This window comes from Felis catus, chromosome D1, assembly GCF_018350175.1.
Source record: "Felis catus isolate Fca126 chromosome D1, F.catus_Fca126_mat1.0, whole genome shotgun sequence".
NCBI classification, from domain to species: domain Eukaryota; kingdom Metazoa; phylum Chordata; class Mammalia; order Carnivora; family Felidae; genus Felis; species Felis catus.
Window position 1 is genome coordinate 16013865 of NC_058377.1, and position 27293 is coordinate 16041157.

At 42.0% G+C, this 27293-nt stretch overlaps 2 protein-coding genes and 1 long non-coding RNA gene across 5 annotated transcripts in view; 2 read left to right on the top strand and 1 right to left on the bottom strand.

Annotated features, from left to right (window-relative positions):
* Window positions 1-18555, top strand: part of UBE4A (ubiquitination factor E4A) — a 35711-nt gene extending 17156 nt beyond the window's left edge. For 2 of the 3 annotated variants that reach the window (XM_003992408.6, XM_045038365.1), the window contains exons 11-20: window positions 1518-1822; window positions 3291-3423; window positions 4464-4651; window positions 6034-6134; window positions 6250-6363; window positions 8255-8429; window positions 12014-12194; window positions 12634-12781; window positions 14260-14417; window positions 15568-18555. In XM_003992408.6, the coding sequence (XP_003992457.1) occupies window positions 1518-1822; window positions 3291-3423; window positions 4464-4651; window positions 6034-6134; window positions 6250-6363; window positions 8255-8429; window positions 12014-12194; window positions 12634-12781; window positions 14260-14417; window positions 15568-15697 (1633 nt within the window). In that variant the 3' untranslated portion in view covers window positions 15698-18555. Of the gene's footprint in view, window positions 1-1517; window positions 1823-3290; window positions 3424-4463; window positions 4652-6033; window positions 6135-6249; window positions 6364-8254; window positions 8430-12013; window positions 12195-12633; window positions 12782-12994; window positions 13517-14259; window positions 14418-15567 lie in introns of those variants that run through there. The other variant, XM_019811362.3, reaches the window with a different exon arrangement.
* On the bottom strand, window positions 18112-20250 carry LOC123380359. The gene is made up of 2 exons (XR_006586002.1): window positions 19512-20250; window positions 18112-19095 (listed from the first exon to the last, which is right to left on the bottom strand). It is a non-coding gene; the product is annotated as an uncharacterized LOC123380359 (long non-coding RNA).
* A 142-nt stretch (window positions 20251-20392) lies between these two features.
* On the top strand, window positions 20393-26746 carry ATP5MG (ATP synthase membrane subunit g). The gene is made up of 3 exons (XM_003992409.6): window positions 20393-20551; window positions 25074-25234; window positions 26544-26746. The coding sequence occupies exons 1-3, from the start codon at window positions 20500-20502 to the stop codon at window positions 26640-26642; spliced, it is 312 nt and encodes a 103-aa protein (XP_003992458.1). The 5' UTR covers window positions 20393-20499; the 3' UTR covers window positions 26643-26746.
* Window positions 26747-27293: the final 547 nt, after the last annotated feature.

Here is a 27293-nt window from a genome sequence, read left to right on the forward strand (position 1 = left end):
TGATTAAGAAAGAACTGTTTCGTGGCGTTGATAACCAGGAGGTTGAAAGTGAGTCTCCCTTTATTCTGCACGCTCCCATTAGGATCTCATAGGAATGGGGTTTGTACGCGTTTGTGTGTACATGAATTGGCTTTATCCAAATAACCTGAACTTCCTTTTCATTCTTGACCTGCTACACTTCTCAAAAAGTAAAGACGCACTACTATTTTTCTCTAAACTTGAAATTTTGTAAATCGCTGTCTTCCTGTTGTGATCTGTGATAGTGGAATTGTTTTCTTTTAACTTTCCACTTCCTGCTCTTGAATTTTCATGACTTATTACTCCTGATGGAAAAAAGACAAAGCTCTACTCTCTGATACAGGGACAAAATTGACAAAATTAAAGATGTTTGTATGGGATTCCAGTAAGACGAGTAGGACCACAAAAGATCAAAGATCAAAAGGATTCTAGAAGTGGGAACGTTTAAGAACTAGAATGTCTGACTTCCAAAAATGGTTCTGGTTCTGGCTGGCCACAAGCCATTCTCTGATTTTCACCCCTCTGGTTTAACTGATTGTGAGTGCAAGTATAACTAAGGGAAGAAAGATGATACAGTCGGTAGGAAGAGGTCCTGAGGATAGCAGTTTTTAATGTCTTTTCAGGATACTTACATGGGCACAGAGCATGTTTTAAAACTCAGCAAATTTCTAGAAAAATGAGATTATATCTTTATCAGATAGTTTTTCTGTCCCTATCATTGACGTTTTAAATGAGGTATTAGATAACAGTGCAGCTTGTGTTCAGCCTGTTCAACCACCTAGCTTCAGACCCAGGAATGGATGTCATCTGGTTTCCCCCATATTGGCTAGCTAACCCTAGACGCTATCTGTAGGACCAAAGAAGATGGCTTTGGACTGTACCCATAGAGACAGCTATCCATAACATTGAATTATGGGGCTTCCTTTCATTAGAGAACATTTGGCTGACCCTTTGTGAAGAACAATTTTATGTCGAACAGCAGAGGCGTGGAAGCTGTTCTCAGGTTGCATCCCAGGTGGCTGCCGGTTTATATGTGGTCGTTACTAATCTAGAGGCCTCTTTCGCCAGCTTTAGTTCTCAACTAACCGTAGAAAGACTGTCCATATAACCACATCCAAGTGGAATCATTGCAACGGTACAGTGTCGAAGTATCCTGCTAGGCTTTTCGTACTTGGTCTCATAGTTATTTTACGTGATAACAGCCCCTTCTACTCCCTGTCCGGCCAAGCTGCTGTTCTTTGGACGGTGCATTTCAGCTGAAGTGTGCTATTTGTAATTAGCGTCATTTATGTCAAATACCGGGTAACATTTTCCCGATGCTATGACCCCTGCCCTGTCAGCGATTTTTGCGAGTGCCTTTTGTGTCATCGCGATTGCAGCGCCCTATATCCTAAAAGAATACTAGAATAAGTAAATGAGGACTTGTTTTTCCAACAGTCTGTACTCAGCTGTCCTATATGAGGCTCCTGACCCGGTGTCTTCTGCTTTCTTGGGGGCAGGTTGCATGATCAGATGGTAAAAATCAACCAAAATCTGCATCGGCTGCAGGTTGCCTGGCGGGATGCTCAGCAGAGTTCTAGCCCTGCTGCTGACAACCTCCGTGAGCAGTTTGAACGACTGATGACCATCTATCTTTCTACCAAGACTGCCATGACCGAGCCACAGATGCTACAAAATTGTCTGAATTTGCAGGTGTCCATGGCTGTTCTACTCGTTCAACTGGCCATAGGCAATGAGGGCTCACAGCCAATAGAGCTAACTTTTCCTTTGCCAGATGGCTACAGCTCTTTGGCTTATGTGCCAGGTAAGCAGGCTCTCCCTCGGGAACTGCCTATTTATAACTGTCTGAGTTTAACTGGGTCACTTCAGAAGTTTAATCCTCAAAATACCCTTTCCACTGTTTTTGGAGAAACAGATATGTAGCTGCTATCTACTGGTCGAAGTATGGGAGAACTAACAGCTTTTTCCTCAGCCGTGTGTCCCCACTTCTTTGTGTATTAGAAAATAATCTTCAAAGGATTAAGTGCAGCCAGGGTTTTCAGAGCTGTTTAGTCTTAGCATTCATGTTGTTTTTGTTGTTCAGCATACAAATTTATCTGCATGCCTCGCCCAGTGCTATTCTTCAGAGGGAAAAAAAAAATCACCTCCTGTTGGTTAACCCACAAGGGAGGTTTGTTGGTGTGGAGTTGGCCGATACTGTCCATGAAGATCAGGTTATGTGTTGTTGATCGCTGTATCGGTTATCTGTTGCTGAGTAACCAATCACCCTAAAACGTAGCACCTTAAAACAAACATTATCTCACACAGTTTTCTGAGGATCAGGAATCCAGGAGTGGCTTGGCCCCATGGTTCTGCCTCTGGGTCTTTTAGGAGGTTGCAGCCAAGCTGTCAGTCAGGGCCACAGGAATATGAGGACTCGACCAGGACTGGAGGATCTGCTTACAAGCCTGGTCATGTGGTTGTTGGCAAACCCTGATTGCCTCCTTTCCAGGTCACACGGATCTCTCCTGAGTACTGTTCGTAATATGGCAGCTGGCTTTCTCCAGAGCTAGTGACCAAAATGGAAGCTATAGGCTTTTATAACCTAACCATAGAAATGATACACCATTGCTTCTGTATGCTTCTACCCTAGAAGAGTGTAGGAGGGGACACACAAGGGCATGAATGCCAGGAAGCCAATGCAGTTGGAGGACCATCCTGGAGACTGATGACTATAGTCATCTAATCTAATGTATTCATCTTTATTAAAGATCGTGGGGGCGCCTAGGTGGCTCAGTCGGTTGAGTGTCCGACTTCAGCTTAGGTCATGATCTCACGGCTTGGCTCTTGAGTTCGAGCCCCGCATTGGGTTCTCTGCTGTCGGCATAGAGCCCACTTCATATCCTCTGTCCCCCTCTCTCTGTCCTTCCCCAGCTTGTTCGTTTTCTCTAAATAAATAAATAAGCTTAAATAAATAAATAAAAGGTTATTTAATGCACAGTTAACCTTGAGTATGGAAAAGAATGTAAATCAGTGTAGTTTCTTAAATTGCACTGGTGGGTTTAACAGTATTTTGTGTCTCTGCTATTCTCATATTTACTAGGATAGAAATAAAAATTGACTTAGATTTAAAGGAGATTCTACACTTATGAACTGGTCACCATTCCTAGCATCTACAAAACATTTGGGATTTTTTAACCTTTACTGGGTAGAGCAAAAGGAAGGAATTTCAATATTGCTTAGTACAGAAAGTTAGGTGTTTCACTAATTACAGTGAGTATTTTCTCTTTCAGAATTTTTTGCAGATAACTTGGGTGACTTCCTCATTTTTCTCCGCCGCTTTGCTGATGACATCTTGGAGACGTCAGCAGATTCCCTGGAACATGTCCTCCACTTTATCACCATTTTCACTGGAAGCATAGAAAGGTGAAAGGCTGAGAGCTTGGCTCTGACACTGTTTAGAGGTGCACAGCCAAGCAACGCACACGCCTGAATCATAAGGGGTTGCCTTCAGAAGTTGTGTTAGCATTAATGAATCACGTGGCCATCCTTATGGGTAGCCCACAAACCCCACCCTTGAGAGGCACAATAAGCAAAGGACTTCGCCCACAGAGAATTTGAACCTGCATGTAAGATACCTGATGGGAGTTCCACTGCTAGTCCCTGGTTAAAATAGTTCCCTTAATGCCAGAAACCTTACCAGTGGCAGGCAGCTTCTAATGAGCTAATAATTGTATGCTAACAAAGTTTACCCTTGAAATTCTGAGTTGCGTGGGTAGTAAACATGCGTAGATGCTTTCTGATCTCATCTTTTCATTCATAGCTTCTGGTCCTCTTTCTCAAAGAAAGATGCTCACTGACCTGTAGAGTTGCTTCTGTGGGTTTTTTGGTTTTTGTTTTGTTTTGTTTTGTTTTGTTTTGGTATCTAGGCCAAAGGAAGCTGTGTACATAAGTGAAGATTTCTACACAAAGAAAATGATGCATAGTCCCCTGAGCCACATCAGTGAGAAGTAGGTAGAAGCCAGTCCTTTGCTGAGCTGAGCAGACCTAATGAAAAATCCTGAGTCAACAGGTGTTTATTAGGTACATGTGGGGTGCGTTATATAACAGTAACCTAGAATAACTGCATCCCAGACCTTTTTCTCAGAAAGCTTAGGAAGGCAAGTTTATCTTCAGTGAAACTGTCAGAGAATAGTAGGCAGTAAACAATGGATTATTATAGGCAAGTACATATTAAATAGAAACTTAAGTACTCATCCTCATACTTGGTAAGTTGTTATCTCAAAAGCTGAATGATGTACCCTGCATTATCCGCCCCCAGAAATTGCCAAGACTTGAAACTTCAGAGTCTTGTTTTTCTCTCTAACAGTGATAGAGGGTGTTTGGCTCCTCATGTGGAGGAAATAGTCATGAATTTGAGAGGTAAGTTCTCTACCTGCTCATCTTGCTTTCCGCCCTTTTTGCAGGATGAAGAATCCCCACCTGAGGGCCAAACTGGCTGAGGTATTGGAAGCAGTGATGCCTCACCTGGATCAGACCCCAAACCCCTTGGTATCCAGTGTGTTCCACCGGAAACGTGTGTTCTGCAACTTTCCCTATGCACCCCACCTTGCAGAAGCTCTAATCAAGGTCTTTGTGGACATTGAGTTTACAGGTAACACAGCCTAGAACTGAGAAGCGCCATCATTTATTGAATATCTGCTATGTGCTGGTCTTGATGCTGAGTGCTTTTTTTTTTTTTACATTGTCTCATTAATTTGTCACCATCTGGCAAGTTTTCCTGTACTGTCTTCATTGTACATATAAGGATGTGAGTGCTCGAGAAGATGAATTGTCTGTCTCTTACAACCACGTGGTAGAATCCGTTTGATTCTGTCTCACATCAAAACATATGCTCTTACCAATTTTATTATATGCTTGATTTAATCATGCTCAAACAAAGCAGGCTGTCCGATCACAACCTAGGTCTTTATTTTTTTGTGCCTCATAATTGCAGAATAGTGGGATGCTTCTTTTTTTTTTTTTTTTTTTTCCTTGTTTTTCAGTAAACTCTATCTCCAACATCGGCCTCAAACTCATGACCCTGAGATCAAGAGTAAACTACCCCATCTCAGTAAACAGTATATGTTAAGCGGTTATTTAAGACCCCCTTTAAAAGAGATGTCCTACCATTCAGTAATAAATATGACTAACATTTAAAGAGACATTTAACATTGTACTGACTGCCTTTGCTATTTGGATTTTGGTTTTGTCACTTGCTCACCTCTGAGCCTTAGTTTCCTCATCCATAAAATGGGTTGAAGTGATGACTGACACAGTGCATGTAAACCTTCATAATACATACACTGTCACACAATAAGGTACTGCATTTAACTCATATAACCATTTCAGCCCTTCACTTGCACTGGTAGAGACTGTATTACAATTCCTGTTTTATTTCTGAATTTGCAAGTTGAAAATGTTAAAAGACTTGTATCAAGTGGAGCCTAGATGTTCTGACTACAAATCCCACGTTCTTCTTTTATTATATGACCCAAGCTACAGAGATCAAGTGGTTCCTCTGATAGGTCAAAACAGTGTAAGCATCAGGTTTTTAGCCCCTGACCTGATTTACCAGTTGGTTTCACAGCTTGGATGTTAGCCATGAAGAATGTGGGCGTTACTTAGTTTCCCATTTTGCAACAGTTGTCACTGCCACTGCCACAGTGGCTGGTTCAGAGGCCTCATTCAAAGTCTGAAAGTACTCTACATTTGGATATTGAGGCCTTTGTTTCCCCTGGCTTTTATTCTACAACTTAGACCATGTCCTTTTCAGCATAAGGTACCCTTTACATCTGTCTCCCTCTTGTTCTGTCAGTAAGGAAATAAGTAAACACTTGGCTGTAACTCTGGGCCTTTATAAACTCCCCAGGGCAGATTGTGCCAGTAGTTTTGACACATTCAGAATGAAATAAAATAGCTCCACGTGGACATAAGCTCTTACTCTTTCTCTAATAGCACTACCTTTGCTGGGTTTTTGCTCTTGCCCTTTTCCAGGAGACCCCCATCAGTTTGAACAGAAGTTTAATTACCGACGTCCCATGTATCCTATCCTAAGGTATATGTGGGGAACGGATACCTATCGAGAGAGCATTAAGGTGAGAGAGCTTTCACTGAAGCCAAAGCTGATTGACCCAGAGTTTTACTTCAGATAAGTCCCGGTGAGTTTTGGTTCAGTCCTAAAATGCTTTTGTCTTGGGCTGGGACTTACAGGATCTGGCTGACTATGCCTCAAAGAATTTAGAAGCCATGAATCCCCCACTGTTCCTCCGCTTTCTTAACCTGCTAATGAACGATGCCATCTTCCTTCTGGATGAAGCCATACAGGTGAGAATAGATAAAGAAATAATTTTTAAAACGTATTTAACTGCCCCTAATTCATCAAATAATGATCAATACGTACTTTTTACCATCAAATTATAATAGAGCAATCCTTATGCCCCTAGTAGCAGTTTGGACACCAAAAATTTCTGAGTAGTAGTGTACCACCCACCTTGCCATTGCAGAGCTTGATAGGTGTTGTTCCATTAGAGATCAAGATCACGGGCCATTGAAGCCTCGTAAGCTAGGATGATATTTTGGCAGAGTGGAAAAGAAAGTGTGTTGGGGCGCTTGGGTAGCTCGGTTGGTTAAGCGTCCAACTCTTGATTTTGGCTCAGGCCATGATCCCATGATTCTTGGGATCGACCTCCAAGTCGGGCTCTGCACTGACAGTGAGGAAGGAGCCTGCTTGGGATTCTCACTCTCCTTCTCTCTGCCCCTCCCCCACTCATGCATACATGTGCGCTCTTTCTCAAAATAAGTAAATAAACTTTAAAAACGAAAACAAAAACAAGGTAGAAGAAAGTGTGATGAGGCCAAACTAAGGTACACTGGCAGGATTCATCAGGCCAGCGCCACAAAAAGAAATCAAGAGGACCTTGTGTTTGGTCAGTGACTTTCAGCCACCTTCCATCCCATCTCATCAGTAACAGTGACTCACACAGGCAATGATTCTTACCCCTTTCCTAAAAGATCCTGATTTTTGCACCACCATTTGGGGGGGGGGCAAAAAAATCTCTGGTTTAGGTTATTTTTTCACATAAACACTACCAAGTCACCAGTACTCCCTCTGTCCATGGCCTCCCAGATCTTTATATTTGAAACATAAGTTTCCCAAAGTATACACCAGGGTGCCTGTCAGCAACTTCAGTGCATCATATCCTTACCCACCCCTTACGGAGCTGCTTATTGCTCCTGTTAAAACTCTCCCTTCTCGGGGCGCCTGGGTGGCGCAGTCGGTTAAGCGTCCGACTTCAGCCAGGTCACGATCTCGCGGTCCGTGAGTTCGAGGTCCGCGTCAGGCTCTGGGCTGATGGCTCGGAGCCTGGAGCCTGTTTCCGATTCTGTGTCTCCCTCTCTCTCTGCCCCTCTCCCGTTCATGCTCTGTCTCTCTCTGTCCCAAAAATAAATAAAAAACGTTGAAAAAAAAAATTTAAAAACTCTCCCTTCTCTGTGACAGGTGTCAGATAGATAAGGCAGTGACCCAAAGGGAGAGGAAGCTGGTGAACAGTGAAGGTAGTCTGTTGGACAGACACAAGGTCCTCAGAGTGATTAGCAGCACCCCAGTAACTTGTCTTTAATTTGTGAGAAAAGCGCCTGCTTTTTTCATAAGCCCATACTTTGAGATTTTAGATAGGTTTTCTTAGAAAACAAGAACAAGTCCTGTAAGAAACAGCCCCTTCTAAGCGAGAGCCATGTGACACAGAGAATGACACCAGATGGCATTGTCATAGGACCGTAAGAATGAGAAGTAGACAGTGTTTAATATTTATGCTTCTCCTTCCAGACAGCTTGCATATTTGATAGAGCTTTGTTTTTTGATAGGCAGTTTTGGAGTCTGGTTTTTTGTTTTGTTTGGTTTTCCATTTTTCAGGAAGGATTCATTCTTTTTTTCACTTCAGCCTGTTTATTTTTGCCTAGGTTTCCTACATTACACTATTTACCCCCCTTTCTACTTCACAGGCCATACTGTGCAGACTAGAACTACCCGTAAGTCGACCCAAGCTCCGTCTATATAGAGCTCCAGCCCTATGCTGAGAAATAAAGGCTCGTGTTTCTCGCATAGTGCCTGGTTTTCCCAACTTAGTAAACTAGACTTTAAGCAGAACCACTTAAATACCATCTTCCCTTCAGATGCACTTTCGTCTCTGATACGTTTCACCTCTCATTTCCGTAGTATCTGAGCAAGATAAAGATTCAACAGATTGAGAAAGACCGAGGCGAATGGGATAGTCTGACTCCAGAAGCCCGCCGAGAGAAGGAGGCTGGCCTGCAGATGTTTGGACAGCTGGCGCGTTTCCATAACATCATGTCCAATGAAACAATTGGTACCCTTGCCTTTCTGACATCAGGTAAGGACCCAAAGCACTGTCTTCCCAAAAAGTCCAGTGGTCAAGACCTGCTTCATGCGAGGGATCAGCCCAGATGAAACCAAGAGTTCAGACTCTGGTGATGTGTGCTCCATCGGGAAATGAATCACTAGAGAAGCTTCAGGATGCCCATTTTTGACATGGGAAATGTTCACCCTCACACCGCTACCAGAAAGCATAAGTTGGTATGATTTTTGTTGAGGACAAGGTAGCCATATAAATATATGTGGGGGGGTGTGAGTGTGTGTGTGTGTGTGTGTGTGTGTGTGTGTGTGTGTGTGTGCGCGCGCGCGCGCGCGCGCGCGTGTTAACCTGAAGAATATTCTTGAACTCTGGTTAAATGTGGTAGGTCCACATTTATCTCCACTCCCTCTAGAGCTGGTGTCCCAATTCAGTAGCCACTTGCCACATGTAGCTGTCAGACATTTTTAATTGGGCTAGTCTGGGGGCGCCTGGGTGGCTCAGGCAGTTGAGCATCCAACTTTTGATTTCTTTGTAAGTCGTGATCTCACAGTTTCATGAATTCGAGCCCCACAGCAGGCTCTGCCCTGACAACGTGGAGACTGCCTGGGATTCTACCCCCCCTTGCCAAATGAATAAAAATTGTTTTTTAATAAATAAATGTGGCTAGTCTGAACTGAGATACATAAAACACCTCAAGACTTAGTATTTTTAATGTAAAATATTTCATTAATAATTTTATATTGATTACATGTAAAATGATAACCAAGGATCACCAGACATTTGAGGAAATCCTTCAACATGAAACATAGATATTTGATGAAAACTTAAAAAAAAAATCTTTAGGGGCGCCTGGGTGGCTCAGTTGGTTGAGCATCCAACTTCGGCTCAGGCCGTGATCTCACGGTCTGTGAGTTCAAGCCCCATGTCAGGCTCTGTGCTGACAACTCAGAGCCTGGAGCCTGTTTCAGATTCTGTGTCTCCTCTCTCTCAGCCCCTCCCCCACTCATGCTCTGTCTCTCTCTGTCTCTCAAAAATAAATAAACGTTAAAAAAAAATTTTTTTTAATAAATTTTAAAAAATAAAAAAAATCTTTATAATCTCAGAGGGATAAGAGAAGATACAACATCCATAAAACAAGAACAAAGAATTATTTAAAGAACAAGAAAGATGGGGCGCCTGGGTGGCGCAGTCGGTTAAGCGTCCGACTTCAGCCAGGTCACAATCTCGCAGTCCGTGAGTTCGAGCCCCGCGTCAGGCTCTGGGCTGATGGCTCGGAGCCTGGAGCCTGTTTCCGATTCTGTGTCTCCCTCTCTCTCTGCCCCTCCCCCGTTCATGCTCTGTCTCTCTCTGTCCCAAAAATAAATAAACGTTGAAAAAAAAATTAAAAAAAATAAATAAATAACAAGAAAGAGCTCTTGGACATTAAAAATATGACAAGTAATTTTTACCTGTCAGAATGGTTAAAAGGTCCACTTAAGGGGCTGTTCCATGAAAGCAGAACAGAAAGACTTAGAATGGAAAGGATAAGAAAATAAAGGATCAATGTAGAAAGCCTTAAAAGAGAAAAATGGAGTGGAGGAAACTATCAAAGAATAATACCAAAATTTCTCAAAGACTAAAAGCTTCTACACTGAAAGAGCCATCATGTGCCCAACACAAGGAATTTTTAAATTTTCACACTAAGGTGTTATTGTGACAGGAAATCAAGGTAAAGAGAAGATCCTAAAGGGTCCCAGAGAAAAGTCCGGTCATGTCAATGGTTTAAGTATGAAATGTCTTTGATTTTCATAGCAGTGACAATGGAAGCTGGCACACACTGCTCATGGAAAATAGTTTTGCAGCCTAGAACTCTAGCCAGCCAAATTATCACTTCTGTTTGAGGGTGAACCTGAGGACATTTTTAGACATGAAGGTGTCAGATTTACTTCCAGAATACTCTTTCTTGAGAAGCTACAAAAAGATGTTCTCCATTAAAGTGAGAGAGTAAACCCAGAAGGAGGAAGGTGGAATCCCCTAAGAGAGACACAAGAGAAGTGCCCAGGATGATGGTAAAAGGAGCTTGTGTGACCACCACACAGCAGGCCTATAGAGCCAGGAGTCCAGATGGGAGCTTCCAGAAGGAGCAGTTCGAAAAAGAAGGGCTAGAAATGATCCTGTTGAGAGCTTTACATTTCCTGGGGAGAGTTGAGGAAGATTGAGTAATTGGTACTCTAAAAATAAGCAAGCCAATTTGCTTGCTTATTAAAAACTGTATATGTATTACTTTATATACGTAATCATTAGGACACTATGTCACTCTACTGTGAATGATATTTATATAATCTTAATGACTATATACTGGGAGGATTTGTATTTATGAAAGAGAGACAGGAAATAAGAGTTAAACTCTCATCAGTAGTGGTGTCAATATTGACAGTGACTAAAATTATAAGATCCAGAACCAGTAGTACTAAGCAAGCCATATCGTGCTGTTTGGCTTCTTAAAACCTGACAAGTGTTAATGTTTTGTTTTACATTTCTGTGGAGTTTATGTCTTTTGCCCTAGCAATTCCTTAAAAATTCATTGTAAGGAAGTAGTAAGTCTACAAAATATGTACACAGTGAAATTCATCAATAAGTGAAATGCTGGGGCGCCCGGCTGGTTCAGTCGACGGAGCGCTGCAACTTGGTGTCAGGGCTGTGAGGTGGAGCCCCATGCTGGGTGTGGAGATGACTTAAGAATAAAATCTTTTTTTCAATAAATACAAATAAGTGAAATGCTTATAGTAGAATGGCTAGCAATAAAGATGAATAACTTAAGGTGAAATCGCACACTGCAAAACTATGTGGTCGTTAAAAAGAGTGCAGGGGCTCCGGGTGGCTTAGTTGGTGGAGCATCTGACTTTTGATTTTGGCTCAGGTCGTGATCTCACAGTTCATGAGTTCGAGCCCCGCGTCGGGCTCTGTCTGTGCTGACGGCGTGGAGCCTGCTTGCGATCTCTCTCCTTCCCTCTCTCTCCGACCCTCCCTGGCTTGTGCACGTGCTTGCTCTCTCACTCTCCGTCTCTCAAAAAATAAATACTTTTTTTAAAGAAGTGCAAATCATTGCTATTCGGCAGAAGTCTGTCTGATGGAAATGCTCTGTAAATCTGGACTAATACTGTAGATACTAGCCATGTGTGGCTGTTGAACACTTGCAGTGTGGTTAGTGTGACTGAGAGACTGAATTTTAAATTAAATAGCCTCATGGGGCCAGTGGCTACCATGTTGGACAACACAGGAACATACATTTACTAAAATGGTAAGATAGTTATGATATAGTTAACTGAAAAAGTAAGTTACAGAATATGTACACCATGATAATCATTTTGTTTTAAAAATGTGTATGTAAATATGGACAAAAGCTAAAAGGAAGTATTAGCAAAATGTTAACAGTGTTTATTTCTGGGTGCTAGGTTTATATTTTGTTTTTGCTCACCGCAGTTCTCTAACACAACTGCAATGAAAATGTATTACTTGTATAATTTAAAAACTATTTCCCAGAGGTCTCCAAATGAAACTCTAAGACATAATAAAAGATGGTTTATAGGTTGAGTTTTCATAGACTTTGCCTTTTTTTCTAGAGATTAAATCACTCTTTGTGCATCCTTTCCTGGCTGAGCGCATCATCTCCATGTTGAACTACTTCCTGCAGCACCTGGTTGGCCCCAAGATGGGGGCCTTAAAAGTCAAGGACTTCAGTGAATTTGACTTCAAACCCCAGCAGCTCGTATCAGATATCTGCACTATCTACTTAAATCTTGGGTACCTGAGATTTAACTGGGCAAGCCAGAGGGAATGCTCATGTTTTAATTTGGGATTTTGATAATGGAATGACTGGTGATTATGTGCGAATAGAAAAATGGTTCATTTCTCGTTGGTTAGATGAAGGAATTTTATGTAGTTTTAATAATGAAGTGTTGAATGACCCATGGGGCATTGTTCAGATTTTTCAACATTCTGCCTTTATCTGTGCAAAGATAAACTTTACTAGTTTTAACCGATGTTTGGAAAAGCAGTATTCTTTTAAGGTTGCAGGATACTTGATAGACTTCCTTGCTAAAAACTAGAAGAAATCTTTCTATAATCAAAAGAACATTCGTGGCGTGTAAGTGGTGGGGAGCCCTGTTCCTCGACCCAGACGTTATCTCCTTCATTGACCTACCCTCTGATGTTCAGTTTTTTTCTGATGCTGACCTTCCAGGGATGAGGAGAACTTCTGTGCCACCGTGCCCAAGGATGGACGTTCCTATTCCCCAACTCTCTTTGCACAGACAGTCCGAGTCCTGAAGAAAATAAATAAGCCCGGGAATATGATTGTGGCTTTCAGCAACTTAGCAGAGAGAATCAAGGTGAGGAGGAGAATTTGTTTATTAATGTATTCAATAGAAATCGCTTTGTTGACTCAGCTGTTCTTCTGGTTACCCTATTTCAAAGGGTAAAAAGGATATTGTCTTGAGAAAACAAACATGATTCTTGCCAGGCAGTGAATGAGTAGAACTACCTTGTTTTTATTTTAAGTTTGTATTTTAAATCCAGTTAGTTAACATACAATGTTGTATTAGTTTCAGGTGTGCAATATAGTGATTCAGCACTTCCACACATCACCATATCGTATCATCACTACCATATTAATTGTCTTGTCAACACGAGAGGGAAGAACAGAAAATCGATTTAAGAAACTTCTACTGGAAGAGAAGAATGTACAGATTTTTATAGGCTGTTTTTATGAAAACTTTTCTGCACAGTGTTACCAATAGGTTTGAAAATCTATGTCATTAACCCAGAACTTTTTCGAATAGAATTCAAGATCAGTTGTTTTTAGTCGTTTGATTTTTATGGATTTTCTCTGTTCATTATATTTGTACTTAGTAGTTGGCTTATATGGGAATAGTCATACATTTGATAGATAAAAATACTGTCTTATATTCAGCTAATCCCTCTGGTTGAAGTTTGATCGACCTTCATTAGCATTACAAAGAAGGGAAAATCATGGCACCGACTCTAATAGAAAACCTTCCTTATTGGGGCGCCTGGGTGGCTCAGTCGGTTAAGCGTCCGACTTCAGCCAGGTCACGATCTCGCGGTCCGTGAGTTCGAGCCCCGCGTCGGGCTCTGGGCTGATGGCTCGGAGCCTGGAGCCTGTTCCCGATTCTGTGTCTCCCTCTCTCTCTGCCCCTCCCCCGTTCATGCTCTGTCTCTCTCTGTCCCAAAAATAAATAAACATTAAAAAATTTTTTTAAATAAATAAACTGTTAAAAAACAAAAACAAGCAAATCTTCCTTCCTGACATCAGTGTTCCCTTCCTTGAGCTACTTTTTGAGTTGGGTCCCTTCTTGCCTAGAGCTTACCCAGGTGGCTTCTTGAGGAACTAGAGTCATGAAGAGATCAAAATGTTGAAGCTACTTTAAACTCCTCCTATACCTGTTTGTAACTAAAACCAGAAGCTGCCTTTCATACGTAGACTGCATGAGTGATGGAGCACTGTGTAAATAATTCCTCCCACCATCCCCTTTTCAATTACGACATTTACAGTAGGGCTGTTGCCAGAAGGATCTCCCATGTGATGTGTTTTTCTGTTAACACTTAAACCCATCTCTAGTCATGACCGCCAGCAGCTGAGGCAAACTGAAGTTTCAGAGTCAGGGTTGAATGTTAAATTCGCTTTTACAACACCTGTCTTGGCTTGTGTAGAAAGGAAGGCTGAGGATTGTCCTTGTCTCTGTAAAGAACACCCAAAAATAACCCTTGAAGATTAAAGTATAGTCAGTGAGCGTTTTGAATTCAGCGACTCTGTGAAGTCACCTTAACTACCAGGTTTTGTGCTTAGTCTCTAGCAGACCTCCAGCAACAGGAAGAGGAGACGTACGCAGACGCCTGCGATGAGTTCCTGGATCCCATCATGAGCACGCTCATGTCCGACCCTGTGGTGCTGCCATCCTCCAGAGTCACTGTGGATAGATCCACCATTGCCAGACATCTGCTCAGGTATGCCGGCCCCAAAGAGCAGCCCCAGGCAGCAGATGCACGTTTGTTTGCTCTCCTCTTTTCGCAGTTTCCTAATAGAGAGCTGTGCGCCCAGTAGGTGTCCCACGTTCTTGATTTATTAGTGAGCTGGGGAGGCATTTCAGTAGAGGTGTATCGCTTGATTGGTAAGGATTTAAACCTCCACAACAAGACACTCCGTTGAGAAATTTCCTTAAGGAGGTCCTCTCTGGCAGTGTATGTTACGAATTAGGTCAACCTGAAGTAGAGGTTGACTGAAACTTGTTTTAATTTTATTTCAGTTGTAAAAATATAAACGACCAGTTTGTTTTGTTTAACTTGGTTTTTACACTGTAGCCATCACATGGGTTAACCCATCCGCTGCTGCTGCTACGGTACTCAGCCATGGTGGCCACGAGGTTCACCAAGCCTGCAGGCCATACGTGCTACATTAGATAGAAATGGGTACTGAGAGACTCTTCCTACTTAGAAATTAAGTTCTAGAAGTTGACCCAAACTTAAGGAAATACTGTTGCTTAAACATCGCAAAAAGGGATTTTCGACTTCATGGTATTTGGTATTAAGCATTTACTATATGCATAAGGCTGTACCAGATGGTATGTCTTTTCCAAAGCATCAGTGAAAACTTATATTTTATTGTGGCCTCAGGATACAGACAGAAAACTTAGCAGCCCTTAAAGTACACTAGAACCTCTTACCTGTCAGGAAACCATAATCTGCATTGACTAATGTAGCAGTCAGCCAACTAACTCAGGTATCGGTCTACAGGGCTTTATCCCTTAAGATCTTAGACTGTCTCGAGAGTCTGTCACTAAAACTACAAACAGCTCTTTACGCTGACATGAGTGCACAGGCTCTCTGCCTCAGGGAAATCCAATCAAGGATCGTCTGAACAGCAATGTTGAAATAAAGTTTGTTAAGAAGCAGAGAGACCACGTAGCTAAAGAGTCTGCAGAACACCCCAAAACCACTCTTTCTCATCTCATTCTTTCTGGCCTCAAGTCGGCACTCGACTCTGTCACAGTGCGGTCTAGCTTCAGTCCCACAGGGAGATGCACCAGCTGGTCTAGCTTGGGCTCCGGGTGTCAGAACTTGCGGAAATAACCCCTTTCCCTTTCTCTCTTTGTCCCAGTGACCAAACCGATCCCTTTAACCGTAGTCCCCTCACCATGGACCAGATCCGGCCAAACACAGAACTAAAAGAAAAAATACAACGGTGGCTCGCAGAGAGGAAACAACAACAAAAGGAGCAACTTGAATAAATTACTGTGAACTAAACGAACCAAAAACCCAATCCCAGAGTGTAGATAAACAATTGTTTGTGGTTTCTCTCTTTTTTTGGTTCTGTTCCTTTTCTTTTTCTTTCTTTTTTTTTTTTTTTTTTTTTTTTTTTTTTTACTAGATTAGAGAACTGCTCTTGCTCAAATTATGATACTTTAGATTTATTCCTAAGAACTTTACAGTGCTCTCCTGGCTTGCAGGAAATTATGTTTATTATAGCAGCACCAAGTTTAGAAACGATTGCTAATTGTACCCTTTGTTCTCTCTTCCTACTCTTTTTTCTTCCTTTTCCTACCTTAAGTTATATTAACTTCAGCTACTGAAACTTCCTGCCATCTTACTGTTGTTCTTCCAAGAACTGCTCAAACACCTTTGGTGAACACGGCTTTTAAGTATATGGGGTCACATAGTTCAGTGACAGCTGACACCACCAGAAAGTCCTATGTCGTCAAGCTATTTACTAGTCTTCATGACCCGGATGTCAGCCCTTTTCTTGTTACGGCTCCGCCATGTTACAGAATAACCTTTCACATAAAAGCAGATACCTTGATGTTTGAGTAGACTTTTGAATATAATAGATGAGATTTTCAAAAAGGAATCTGATGCAATTTCTGTTGGTAGTTCTTAATTTTGTGTTCTCTTGTAACTCAAAAGATCCCATGAAATCGCCCCTGAGGTTATCACTACCCAAAAACTTATATATACCCCATAATATTTTTAGGAGGATTGATAGGACAGACGTGAATTGTTGACACTTTCTTCAGAAAATTCTGAGGTGAAAGAAAAAAGGAAGAAAACTGTTGCTATAAGGACTAGGCTTGAGTAGAAAAGTTAGGGAACAAATATGGTAACCATGAAAAATGTCATTTTAAGACACTCATCAACAGCATATCAGTATATATATACACCATGTACATTTTTATATTGGTCTAGTGTAAACTGAGTACCACTCTATATTGTCTCTTCCATGGTAAGATGTATGCAGTGTGTGGCCATGTTTACTGACACACTTATTCTAGACAAAATTCTGAGACTATAACATGTATATAGTTAACGTTTGTTTGGGCCTGTGACCCAATTTCCAAGATCTGCTTCTAACTCAGCCTTAGATCATCAATTAGCAAAGTAGGAATGTGAGCACAACCTTGTCCACAGCCAATTTAAATATCCACTTAGCCCTGTGTAGTTAGCAGGCGGATGGGCCCCACTTGTCCAAGTTGAGCTCGCGCTCCCTACTCAAAGGTGCAGCTTACCATGCTAAGTGAGGCACATTCCCCCATGGACTACAGCACTATCCCCGTAAGCCTGAATATATCGTAAGTGACAGAGTGATATGATCTAGAAACAGGGGTCACTGCTTCATTTTTAACCGTGGCCTCTTTCAGAGAAGATGGTAGTTGTACGATATTCCAGCACAAGTTGCTCTAAGCAGTCCTTGATGTGCTTTTGATGGTGTCACTTGGAAAACCTCGTATCAGCGGGAATCCCACACTAGGTAAAGTTGCCTGTTGCTGTTGCTTATAATGAAAAAAAAGGAGTCTAGGACTCTTGGAAATGCCAGAATGTAAGATACTAATTTAGTCTGCAACCTGGGCCTTTCAGGCTTGGGTTAACAGGATTTGTTTATTTGCTTAAGATGAGCTTCATTTCATATTTATTAGCCTCCTGCTCTGCGAATGAACTGTGTATAAAAAACTAAGCTTCTATCTACTTGCATTTATTTTCCAAACCCAATGTAATAGGATTTTTTTTTTTTTTTTAAGCGCGGAAAAGACCAGTTTTAGGACAAAATTGGAGGAAAAATGGGTACAAAACCTCAGAAGGCAGCTGTTGCCAGCAGCTTTCTAGTTAACAACCTCTATGCTGCCTCTTGTATCTGTGTCTGTACTCCTGTGGTCTTCAGATTGTAAGCCTTTTCTGGCAAGCCTTTTTTTTTTTTTTTTTTTTTAAGTTATTTCCTGAAACTTTTTATGAATGGCTGTGGCACCATTAATGCTGCTGAGTATCTTTAAACTCATCACAAAAGCAAGTGTTTAGCTTAAGGCCACTGTTGGTTAGGAAACCAAGTGTCCTCTGTGCCTTTTTTTCTTTTTCTTTCCTTAATTTAAGAACATCCCAAAAACGAGACTAAAAAATTATCATCTTGATACACCGTGGTGTATATACGCACTCAGAAGCTTGAAGAGATGTTTTGTTGTCTGCAACTCAGAAGCAGCTCTAAGTCTATTCAAGCACACTTTCTGATATCCCTAGTTTTAAGTGCTGGCTTTGCTGGAGTATGATAGGAAAATGAAGACTCTTTATCAGCTCTAGTATTGCTTACCAAGAGGGTAATAACTAAACTTGGAAAATTATTTAAGTAGGTTTTATCAAGCAATCTTGGTTTATTTGGTTGTTTTTTTTTTTTTTAATATATATAGTTTTTAATGGATATGTAAAAACAAAGAAACTTTAAAAGTTTTTTACCGGTGCAGGTGAAGGTGCCAGTTCCTATTTGGTATCACAGTCTACAAAAGCTTCATTACTTTATTTGATGCTGGTTGCTAAGCAGCCATTGCCCAGAGCAGAAGTCTACTGGGTGCCTTTACAAGCCAGAGAGGCTGACGCTGCACTGTTGATGTCATATGAGGAAATAATGCACATGCTCTAACTGCAACACAGGAAAACCTAGAAACAAATAAACAAAAAAATAAAACAAAACAACAAAAAGGTTGATTGAAATGAAATTTGATCAACGTAACTGTATTTTGAAACATTCCAGGAAGGTTACTTCTTGTCAAACTTGCCTGGGGGTGTTTGTTCAAAGCTTGTATTTAATAAATGAACACCTGACTTACAACCTTTGTTATCACTTCCTTCATTACGGTATGAAAAGCTAGTGGCAGTCTCAGAAATCCCCTTGAAATTTTAGAGGACTCTGACCTTCACTTCTGTTCAAGGTGCTATCAAATGTGTGTCACCTGGCTGACCTGCCTTACCAGGCTTCTGGTCCTGGAGTTACCCAGATGAGTCTTGGGGCATGTGTTTTCCTAATCAGTTCACTTCTGGCTTCACTTTTCTTTATCAGGCCTAAACCCCAGGTCTTTCATTTTCATCATTCACTACCATGTTCCCTGTCTTGCCCTTTGTTTCTATACCTCTGCCACGTAAGACCTCAACCTGGATTAACCCAGTCATTCCCCTCTGTTCCAGTATCCAAGCTCCAGACCACTGTTGTAGGAAAATGACAGTCTTTAGAGCAGTGTGAACACAAATCTGTGGTTGCCAACAGTGCCCAGCAACCCTTCTGTGTGTCCAGAAATTCAAGCTTTAACCTTGTTCCTCCGGTTTCTCCGACCTCTCACGTAGCCTTCACTGAAGATCTTGCCTTTTCACTTTACTGGGAAGATAAAGACTTCAGAATTTCCACTTTCAAATTTCTCTCCCATCATCCCATCCATGGAAAAGGCCCCATGCTTCCAAGGCTAATCCCACCAATTTCTGGTCTCTTCAGGTATCAATTCTCCATCTTCTCTCTACCTTATTTATGTTCCACATCCTTATTTAGCTTTCTGACTCCTCTTCCTTTATAGCCATATTCACTCACTCTGGTTTCTATCCTAATTTTCTCAAACTGCTCTAATATTTCCATATTGGTAAATTAACTTTCTCATCCTTAATTTGATTTCTCTGGAACATTTGGCAGCTGATTTTGGCACTGAAATGATGCTCTTGGCTCCTTGATATCACCCCTAATTTTTCTTTCCACCTCTGTTCCATCAATCAGATCTGCTCAGGTTTCTCCAGGGTACATACCATTATGTTTTTCTCATCAAATGCCACTTTCCTACATTACAATGTTTGCTTCCGGTCGTATTAAACTATAAAGTTTCAACCGTGTAGTAGAGAGCTTCTGTTACACACCAATTCAATCTTTTCTGGAAGTCTTCCCAGATCACCACCACTCATGGGATACTGATGCCCCTTGCCTGTTTACACTGAAACCTCTTGCGATCCCAACTCCGCCACTCACTAGCTATGTGGCCATTTATCAATCTCAAACTTAAATGGGGTCACTGCCTAACACACAGGCTTTCTTTAAATTCCAAAATGCCTGGCATACTGGAGGCCCTCAGTCAATGTTTTCTGGTTCACATCTGCGCAGTTCCTTGTGGCTCACCAGTGAACCGGGAGAGCCCAGATCTCGATACAAGATGTGGGGGAGATCGGGGTTAGAAAAGAGCTAATGAAAGGCAAAGGACTGGGTCAGATGACAGGTGATGTGATGTGGCGCTTGCTCTGCCCATAACTTTCCATATTTGGCTTAGGACCCTGTCTGCCTTTAGAAGACGATCGTGCTGGCCTAGGAACACCTTAGAGACGCCTTCCAGCCCTAACTTCCCACGTTCTCTCAAAAAACGCCTACGACACCCCACGCAAAAAAACTACAGATCCGCGCCGCGCTAAGCACTGGAGGCTCACGGCGCATGCGCCCGGCCTCCGCTCGCCGGCCTTCCGGGCCTCCGCGAGCGGCTGCCCCAAGAAATGCCTGTTTCTCTGCGGAATCCCACTGCTCTCTACGTGCTCTCTGACCTCACCTTTTCATATCCACTTTCTCCCCTGCGACTGAAGAAAATAATCTGGCCAGCTGGATTCCGGAAAGATAACAGGACACCTGAATACCTGGGACCGGCGCGCCAAGAGGAGGCCTGACCTGGGAAGCGGAACGGGGTCCTGCGGCGGGTCCTTCCGGGGGGTGACATTCAGCGGGCGTCCGGGGAGACGGACTCTCCATCCTCTAACCATGGCCCAGTTTGTCCGTAACCTCGCGGAGAAGGCCCCGGCGCTGGTGAACGGTGAGCGCGGCTGCGGGCTGCCAGGACGGGAGGACCTGAGAGGAAGACGCGGGCGGTGGTACCTCGAGGGGCCGGCAGGAACCGGGGCGGGGCGGCCGGGGCTGGGGGTTGGGGGGTGGGAAGCAGGGGCCGGTCTGCGACTCCTCTAGCCTTCCTTTCGCCTGTCCTGCAGCTTGGGTTCTCGGCACGGCCTAGGATCCCTGAGTTGTAACCACGACGCTGTAGGAGGGAAGAGGTGTTCGGGAAGCCTGCAGTCGCCCGGCACTGCCGCCATTACGCCCCCTTCGATCTCAAGGAGTTGGGAATATGGAGGGGATGGCCCTGGCAGCAGAGCGAGGGAAAAGGAGGGCAGAGACGAGGGAAAGCAACGTAAATTCGGCCGCTTCGGGTTGTCTGGTTCTCGCATGGAGTATCTGGAAGTGTACATAAATCTTTAGGGATACGTGTGCTTTGGGACGTTGACTGCTTTCTGTCCTGGCCAGATTGGGAAATGTTTCCTTAATGGAAATGTTAGGTGGAATTGGACTTTGTGGGCAAGTACCCCCGCTCCAACAAATATAGAAAGGGAAGTCTCTAAACAGTAGTCTTTACTATCTAGCTTAACATTCGAAGAGTTTTTCCAGTTTGATAAATCTGAAGTCTCGCTGGAAGGCCGCTGTATTTCAGAACAATCCTGAACAGGGACAGTCCCGAGTAGGAGTGTCTTTTGTCAGGAAATAATTGCAGTTGTCTGCTGGGTAGCAAGCCATTCATTTTATTTCCAAGGCGAGGTAAACTTTTTAAATAAAGGTAATGTTTTTGAACCATTGTTATTGTGATTGGTACCTTTCTATGCAACTTCTTCCTTTCCTCCCATCAGCAGCCAAACAATGAGTTCTTGAAGGCCTTGCCATAATGCTTGGTTCTCTCCTCCTACACAGCCCCTCGCAGTCTACTAATTGACACATTTTCCCAAAGAACTTGAGTTTCCAGTGTTACTAAGATCATCTCCGTAACTGTTGTGATGACTGTTGGTGATAAAGTTCCATACAGTTTTACGTAAATGAAAAGGAGGGGATTGTGGCTTCATCCTTTGGACTTTGTGGGTGATTTGAAGCAAAATTTTTTAAGTTTCAGGTGGATTGTTTCCCCCCGACCTTGGCTTTCACATCTTTCAGGTGGTGCGATTGCAAACGAATTTTAGAAATAACATCCAAAAATAAAAGTAATACAAGAAATTTTTTTATTATGAACTAAACTCTTCCCTCTATTAGTGTGAGTAATTGAAAGATAGCAGTTATTCTTCCAAAAGTACTCAGAGAACTCAGCTGGGACCTGGAGGTTAGATAATGGAAGTATATTTTGCTTTGTAATATACTTCAGTGTGTTAAATGTGAATGTTAAGTATTAAATAAAAATTGGGGGTCATGGCTGGCTCAGTTGGTGGAGCATGCACTTTTGATCTCAGGAGTTGTGGGTTTGAGCCCCACGTTGGGTGTAGAGATAACTTAAAAATAAAATCTGGGTGCCAGGGTGGCTCAGTTGTTGAGCATCTGACTTTTCGTTTCAGCTCAGGTCATGATCCCAGGGCCGTGAGATCAAGGCTCCAAGATGAGAGTGGAGCCTGCTGGAGATTCTCTCTCTGTGCCTCTCCCCTACTCGCTCTCGCTCTCGCTCTCTAAAAAAAATTAAAAAATAAAATAAAATCTTTTTTTTTTTTTAACTTTTTTAACGTTTATTTATTTTTGGGACAGAGAGAGACAGAGCATGAACGGGGGAGGGGCAGAGAGAGAGGGAGACACAGAATCGGAAACAGGCTCCAGGCTCTGAGCCATCAGCCCAGAGCCCGACGCGGGGCTCGAACTCCCGGACCGCGAGATCGTGACCTGGCTGAAGTCGGCCGCTTAACCGACTGCGCCACCCAGGCGCCCCAAAAATAAAATAAAATCTTAAAAAATATTACTGTCTGTAAGGGCGCCTGGGTGGTTCAGTCAGTAGAGCATGTGACTCTTGGTCTCAGGGCCACGAGTTCAAGCCACATGCTTGGCATAGTTTACTTTAAAAAAACAAACAAATAAACAAAACACCTATGTCTGTTAATTCCCATAAGGATACAAAGAAGCTTATAAAAGTAATTTTATAATCAGACTTCTCCAGAGAAGTCATAGAATCTAATGTTTTTTTCGTATTTGCCAAACTTGAAACTTTATTTGGATTGTATCAGTTTTTCCATTAATCACTTTCTGTCCCAGGAGCCAGTACAGGTTCCACGTTGTATTGTTATTTCCGTAGTTTCCTCTGGCATGTGAGGCTTTAATAGTTTTTCTTACTTTTCATGACCTTGACAGTCTTTACGGTGTCTATGTAGATATCTATGTAGGTATGCTATAAAGTTCCCCAGTCCGGATTTGTCTGGTATTTTTCTCAGGATTAGTCTGGAGCTATGGGTTTTGAGAAAGAATGCCACAAGTGCCCTAATCACATATCAGGATGTACATGATACCCATGTAACATGCATCACTGGTCAAGTTAACTTTCATCATTTGGTTAAGGTAGTGTTACTAGATTTCTCCACTGTAAAGTTACTGTTTTTCTCTTCCCATAACCTGTTCTCCAGAACAAGTAACTAAGTCTACCCCATGGCAGGGGCTAGGAGCAGCAGCCAACAGCAGGGATTCCATCTCCTGTAGGAAGGAGTATTTACATATAATTAAGTGGAATTTTATGAGAAGGGTTTGTTCTCCTTCCCCGTTTATTCAGCCATTTATTGTATGGACTCCTGTACATTTATTTCATACTTAGTGCCTCCAATAGTATGTTATTTATTTTGTTCAAATTGTTGCAGCCTTGGCCATTGAGAACTCTTTCAAGGTTAGCATCTCTGTCCCATTGACTTGTACTACAAGATCCTCATGTTACATTTTCCCTGCCCCAGTCTTAGAATCAGCCATTTATCCAAGGAGCCCTAGTTTCTTTTGTTGGACAATGGTATTTTGAAACTCAGATCCAGGCACTGAGATAGAGGGCGAGAGAGAATCCCGAGCAGGCTCCGCACTGTCAGTGTGGAGCCCAGCGTGGGGCTCAATCCAACGAACTGTGAGAGCTGAAATCAAGAGTCAGACACTTACCTGACTGAGCCCATCATTTATTTATGTTTTATTCCTTATATATATGTAAAGCAGTTTCAAACTTTTTAATCTGTACTCCCTGAAAAACAAGTTTACCAACTAAAGTACAGTGTTTGTGTACAGAGTACTGATTTAAAAAAAAAAAAAAAGAATGAGGGGCACCTGGGTGGCTCCATCGGTTAAGCATCTGACTTCGGCTCAGGATCGCACGGTTCATGAGCTCATGGTCCGGGCTCTGGGCTCCATGCTAACTGCGGGGTCTGCATGAGATTCTCTCTCCCTCTCTCTCTGCCCTTTGCTCACTCACACCCTTTCTCTCTCAAGCATAAAAAATTTTTTTAAAAGATGAAATATCTGTGTGTTGAGGATAGTTTTAAAGACAATCACACAAGACTTTGTACTCTTTGATGGCCTCATCTTTGTAGAATTGTCTGTTAGGGCTTTGCATCTGCTTGAAGATTTACCCATGGCTCTAAGCACAAAGGATGATACAGATAGTAATTCTGAGAGTAGTGAAATACCCAAATACAGGAAGCTAATAATAGGAAAAGTACCAAGAACCTTGGATAATCGATCTGTCGATAGTGGGCACTTTATGTATGTTCATGCATTTGTGCTGTTTTTGTTAACGTTTGTCTTGTGACATTTTTTATAAAATGCCTTTCTCGCTGAAATGACTACCATAGTTTCACATCTACCCTGGTTATTAATGGATTTTTTTTTTCTCTGAAATCGTAAATACCTTGAGGAATTTCAGCATAGTAATAGATTTGAGTTTTGGCTACTCTGAACAATACTTGTAGGTTTTATTGTTATTGGTGGCATTTTGAAGGAGTAGCAGCTGGGCTTTTGTTAAAGAAAGATTTAATTCACATATTGATGAGGATACCAAAAATGGGCCCTAATTGGTATAATTCCATCTGGATTTGTGGCCAACATTGTGACAAGTTTTAATCTTATTCTTAAGGATGCTGTTCTGTGTAGCTCCTTCCCTCCTCTTCTGCCCCGTTCCCTTCAAATTTTCTACTCTCTTTGCCAAGAAAATAATGGTTACGTTGCTGCTGTTGTCTTGCTTTTGGATCCAGCTTCTAGTAACTTTACAGTTAACTAGGTTTGCCGTTCATAAATGAAGTAACAGTACTAGCTGGCCACTAGCGAAGAAGTCGTGGCATAATTGAATGTGTTTCTAGCTTCCTGCCTGATTGAGCGTCCCTGTGACACAGGTGTTCTGCATCTTTAAAAGCCTCTTGTTACCAGGGAGCAGCTTTGACTTTTCACACCGGGTGCACATTTGGTACAAGCAGTGAATGAATGTGATGCATGAATAAATATTTGTGTCCAGCCCACACATCTGCTTCTTTCGGTCTCTAGTGAGTTCATCCTGGTTTTTTGTTTTGTTTTGTTTTGTTTTCCAGCTGCTGTGACTTACTCGAAGCCTCGATTGGCCACATTTTGGCACTATGCCAAGGTTGAGCTGGTTCCTCCAACCCCTGCTGAGATCCCTACAGCTATTCAGAGCTTGAAAAAAATAGTCAAGAGCGCTCAAACTGGTAGCTTCAAACAGCTTACAGTTAAGGTAACTATAGGCTAAATGAAAACGTATGTGCATAACAGAAAATGTCTTCTCTTGGGATTATTCTGATTGTTTTGGTTAATACATGTATTTTCCAGTGAGGCCGAAACCTAAATAATGAGAGATAATCTGTTTCTTGACTGCTGCGAGAGATATTTACCTTTCTAATTTTGTCATCTGGGTTGAAATAATTCAAGCTATTTTATGTCTTCGTTTCCTATTAGTCGTATAACAAAGAAGTGAGCATTTTTACGGGGCACCTTTTTTCCCTCTCCTGTTTTGGTTAGTATACTGAAATAGGATGGCTTACTTTGCTGATTCTATACTTTTTTTCAATCTGTAGTCCTGGAAATATTCCCAGTGTAGCCAAAAGATCTCTTGGACTATATCACAATCAGGAGGCTAACACTCATATGGAAGATAAAAATACCAAAACCTAGCAAGCACATCCCGTAACATGAAGGGTTATTGAATTGCATTAAGATAAAATCTAAAGACTGTAAGAATTGGAGCTTGGATTTTATGTTTGCTTGCTTGAGCCAAACACAGGATACAAAAAAACCTAAATAACTAAATTACTGCTGCCTTTAGAATCTACATCCTGGAAAATCGTTATTTTTCAGGAGACTTCCAATATTTCTGGTCTCTTTTGAAGGGGAAAATGAAAATTCACATCCAGGTACTTAAAGGAACAGGCCCAGTTGTGTTGTGGGAAAGTACTTTTTTCAACTAGAGCTTCAAGATCCATGGTTGCTTGCGTGCAGCATTGCTTTTAGGAACCAGTCACGTGCTTTTTTTGCTCTCAGGGCAGTACAACATTGATCTGGGAAACTGAATATTCACTGAATACTTGGAAAGAGTTAAACCAAATAATAAATGAATAAAGGGGAAGACCAAGCTCTTCAACTCTCAACAAACTCTCTTTGGCCAGACAGAATTGTCTGTTCTGAGACTTGCCTTCCTATCCTTTCATATGAATGCCCTGTCTAAATGTGTCAGCTCTTTCCAGGATGTGGGTTGTTTTAGGGCTCATAAAGTGTCTCATAAACTAATAATGAAAGGGTTAAGTCAGTTCAGCTCTTTAAAGAACGCTTTGAAAGAATTTATAAGCTCTGGACTATTTACCTTACATAATTGAAAGTTCAAGTGTCCTCAGCAGTTGAACAAAGTTAACATCGGTAATTCTTGACTTGGGCTAAAATTGCCCTCTAAATGAATAGCATCCTTATATTCTGTTGCTTACTCCTGGAAGAGAATACTTTTAAATATGTAAGAAAAAAATGTACATTAAAATTTATGCTGCTTTTTTCAGGAAGCTCTGCTGAATGGTTTGGTGGCCACTGAGGTGTGGATGTGGTTTTATGTCGGCGAGATCATAGGCAAGCGTGGCATCATTGGTTATGATGTTTGAAGACCAATCTTTAACATCTGTCTGTATTTGGTTTGTTATTTGAGTGTTTTTGGACAATATGTGATCAGACTGGTATTTGAATAAAATAAGATAATGTATCAAAATCAATGTTTTCTCTATCAGACACTACATGGAAGGATCACAGTTTCTCTTGATAATAAGAGGAGTTTGTCTTTTGCTTTAATACAGCTCTGAGTGCATGTCTTTTGCTTAGCCTAAAATCGGAAAGGATCTATGTGAACATACCAACCTGGTGTATGCATTTATGAGGATAATTTGAACAATAGATTAACATTCTAATTGAGTGTTTAAATTTTTTTTTTCAACGTTTATTTATTTTTGGGACAGAGAGAGACAGAGCATGAACAGGGGAGGGGCAGAGAGAGAGGGAGACACAGAATCGGAAGCAGGCTCCAGGCTCCAAGCCATCAGCCCAGAGCCTGACGCGGGGCTCGAACTCACGGACCGCGAGATCGTGACCTGGCTGAAGTCAGACGCTTAACCGACTGCGCCACCCAGGCGCCCCTCTAATTGAGTGTTTAAAATAGATGATAAATTTATTTCCAGAATAGGGAAAGTCTTTCCAGGGAAAGACTTGGGAAAACTAGAACTTGCTACAGTAGGAAAAATAGTAATACCACGTGCCAAACT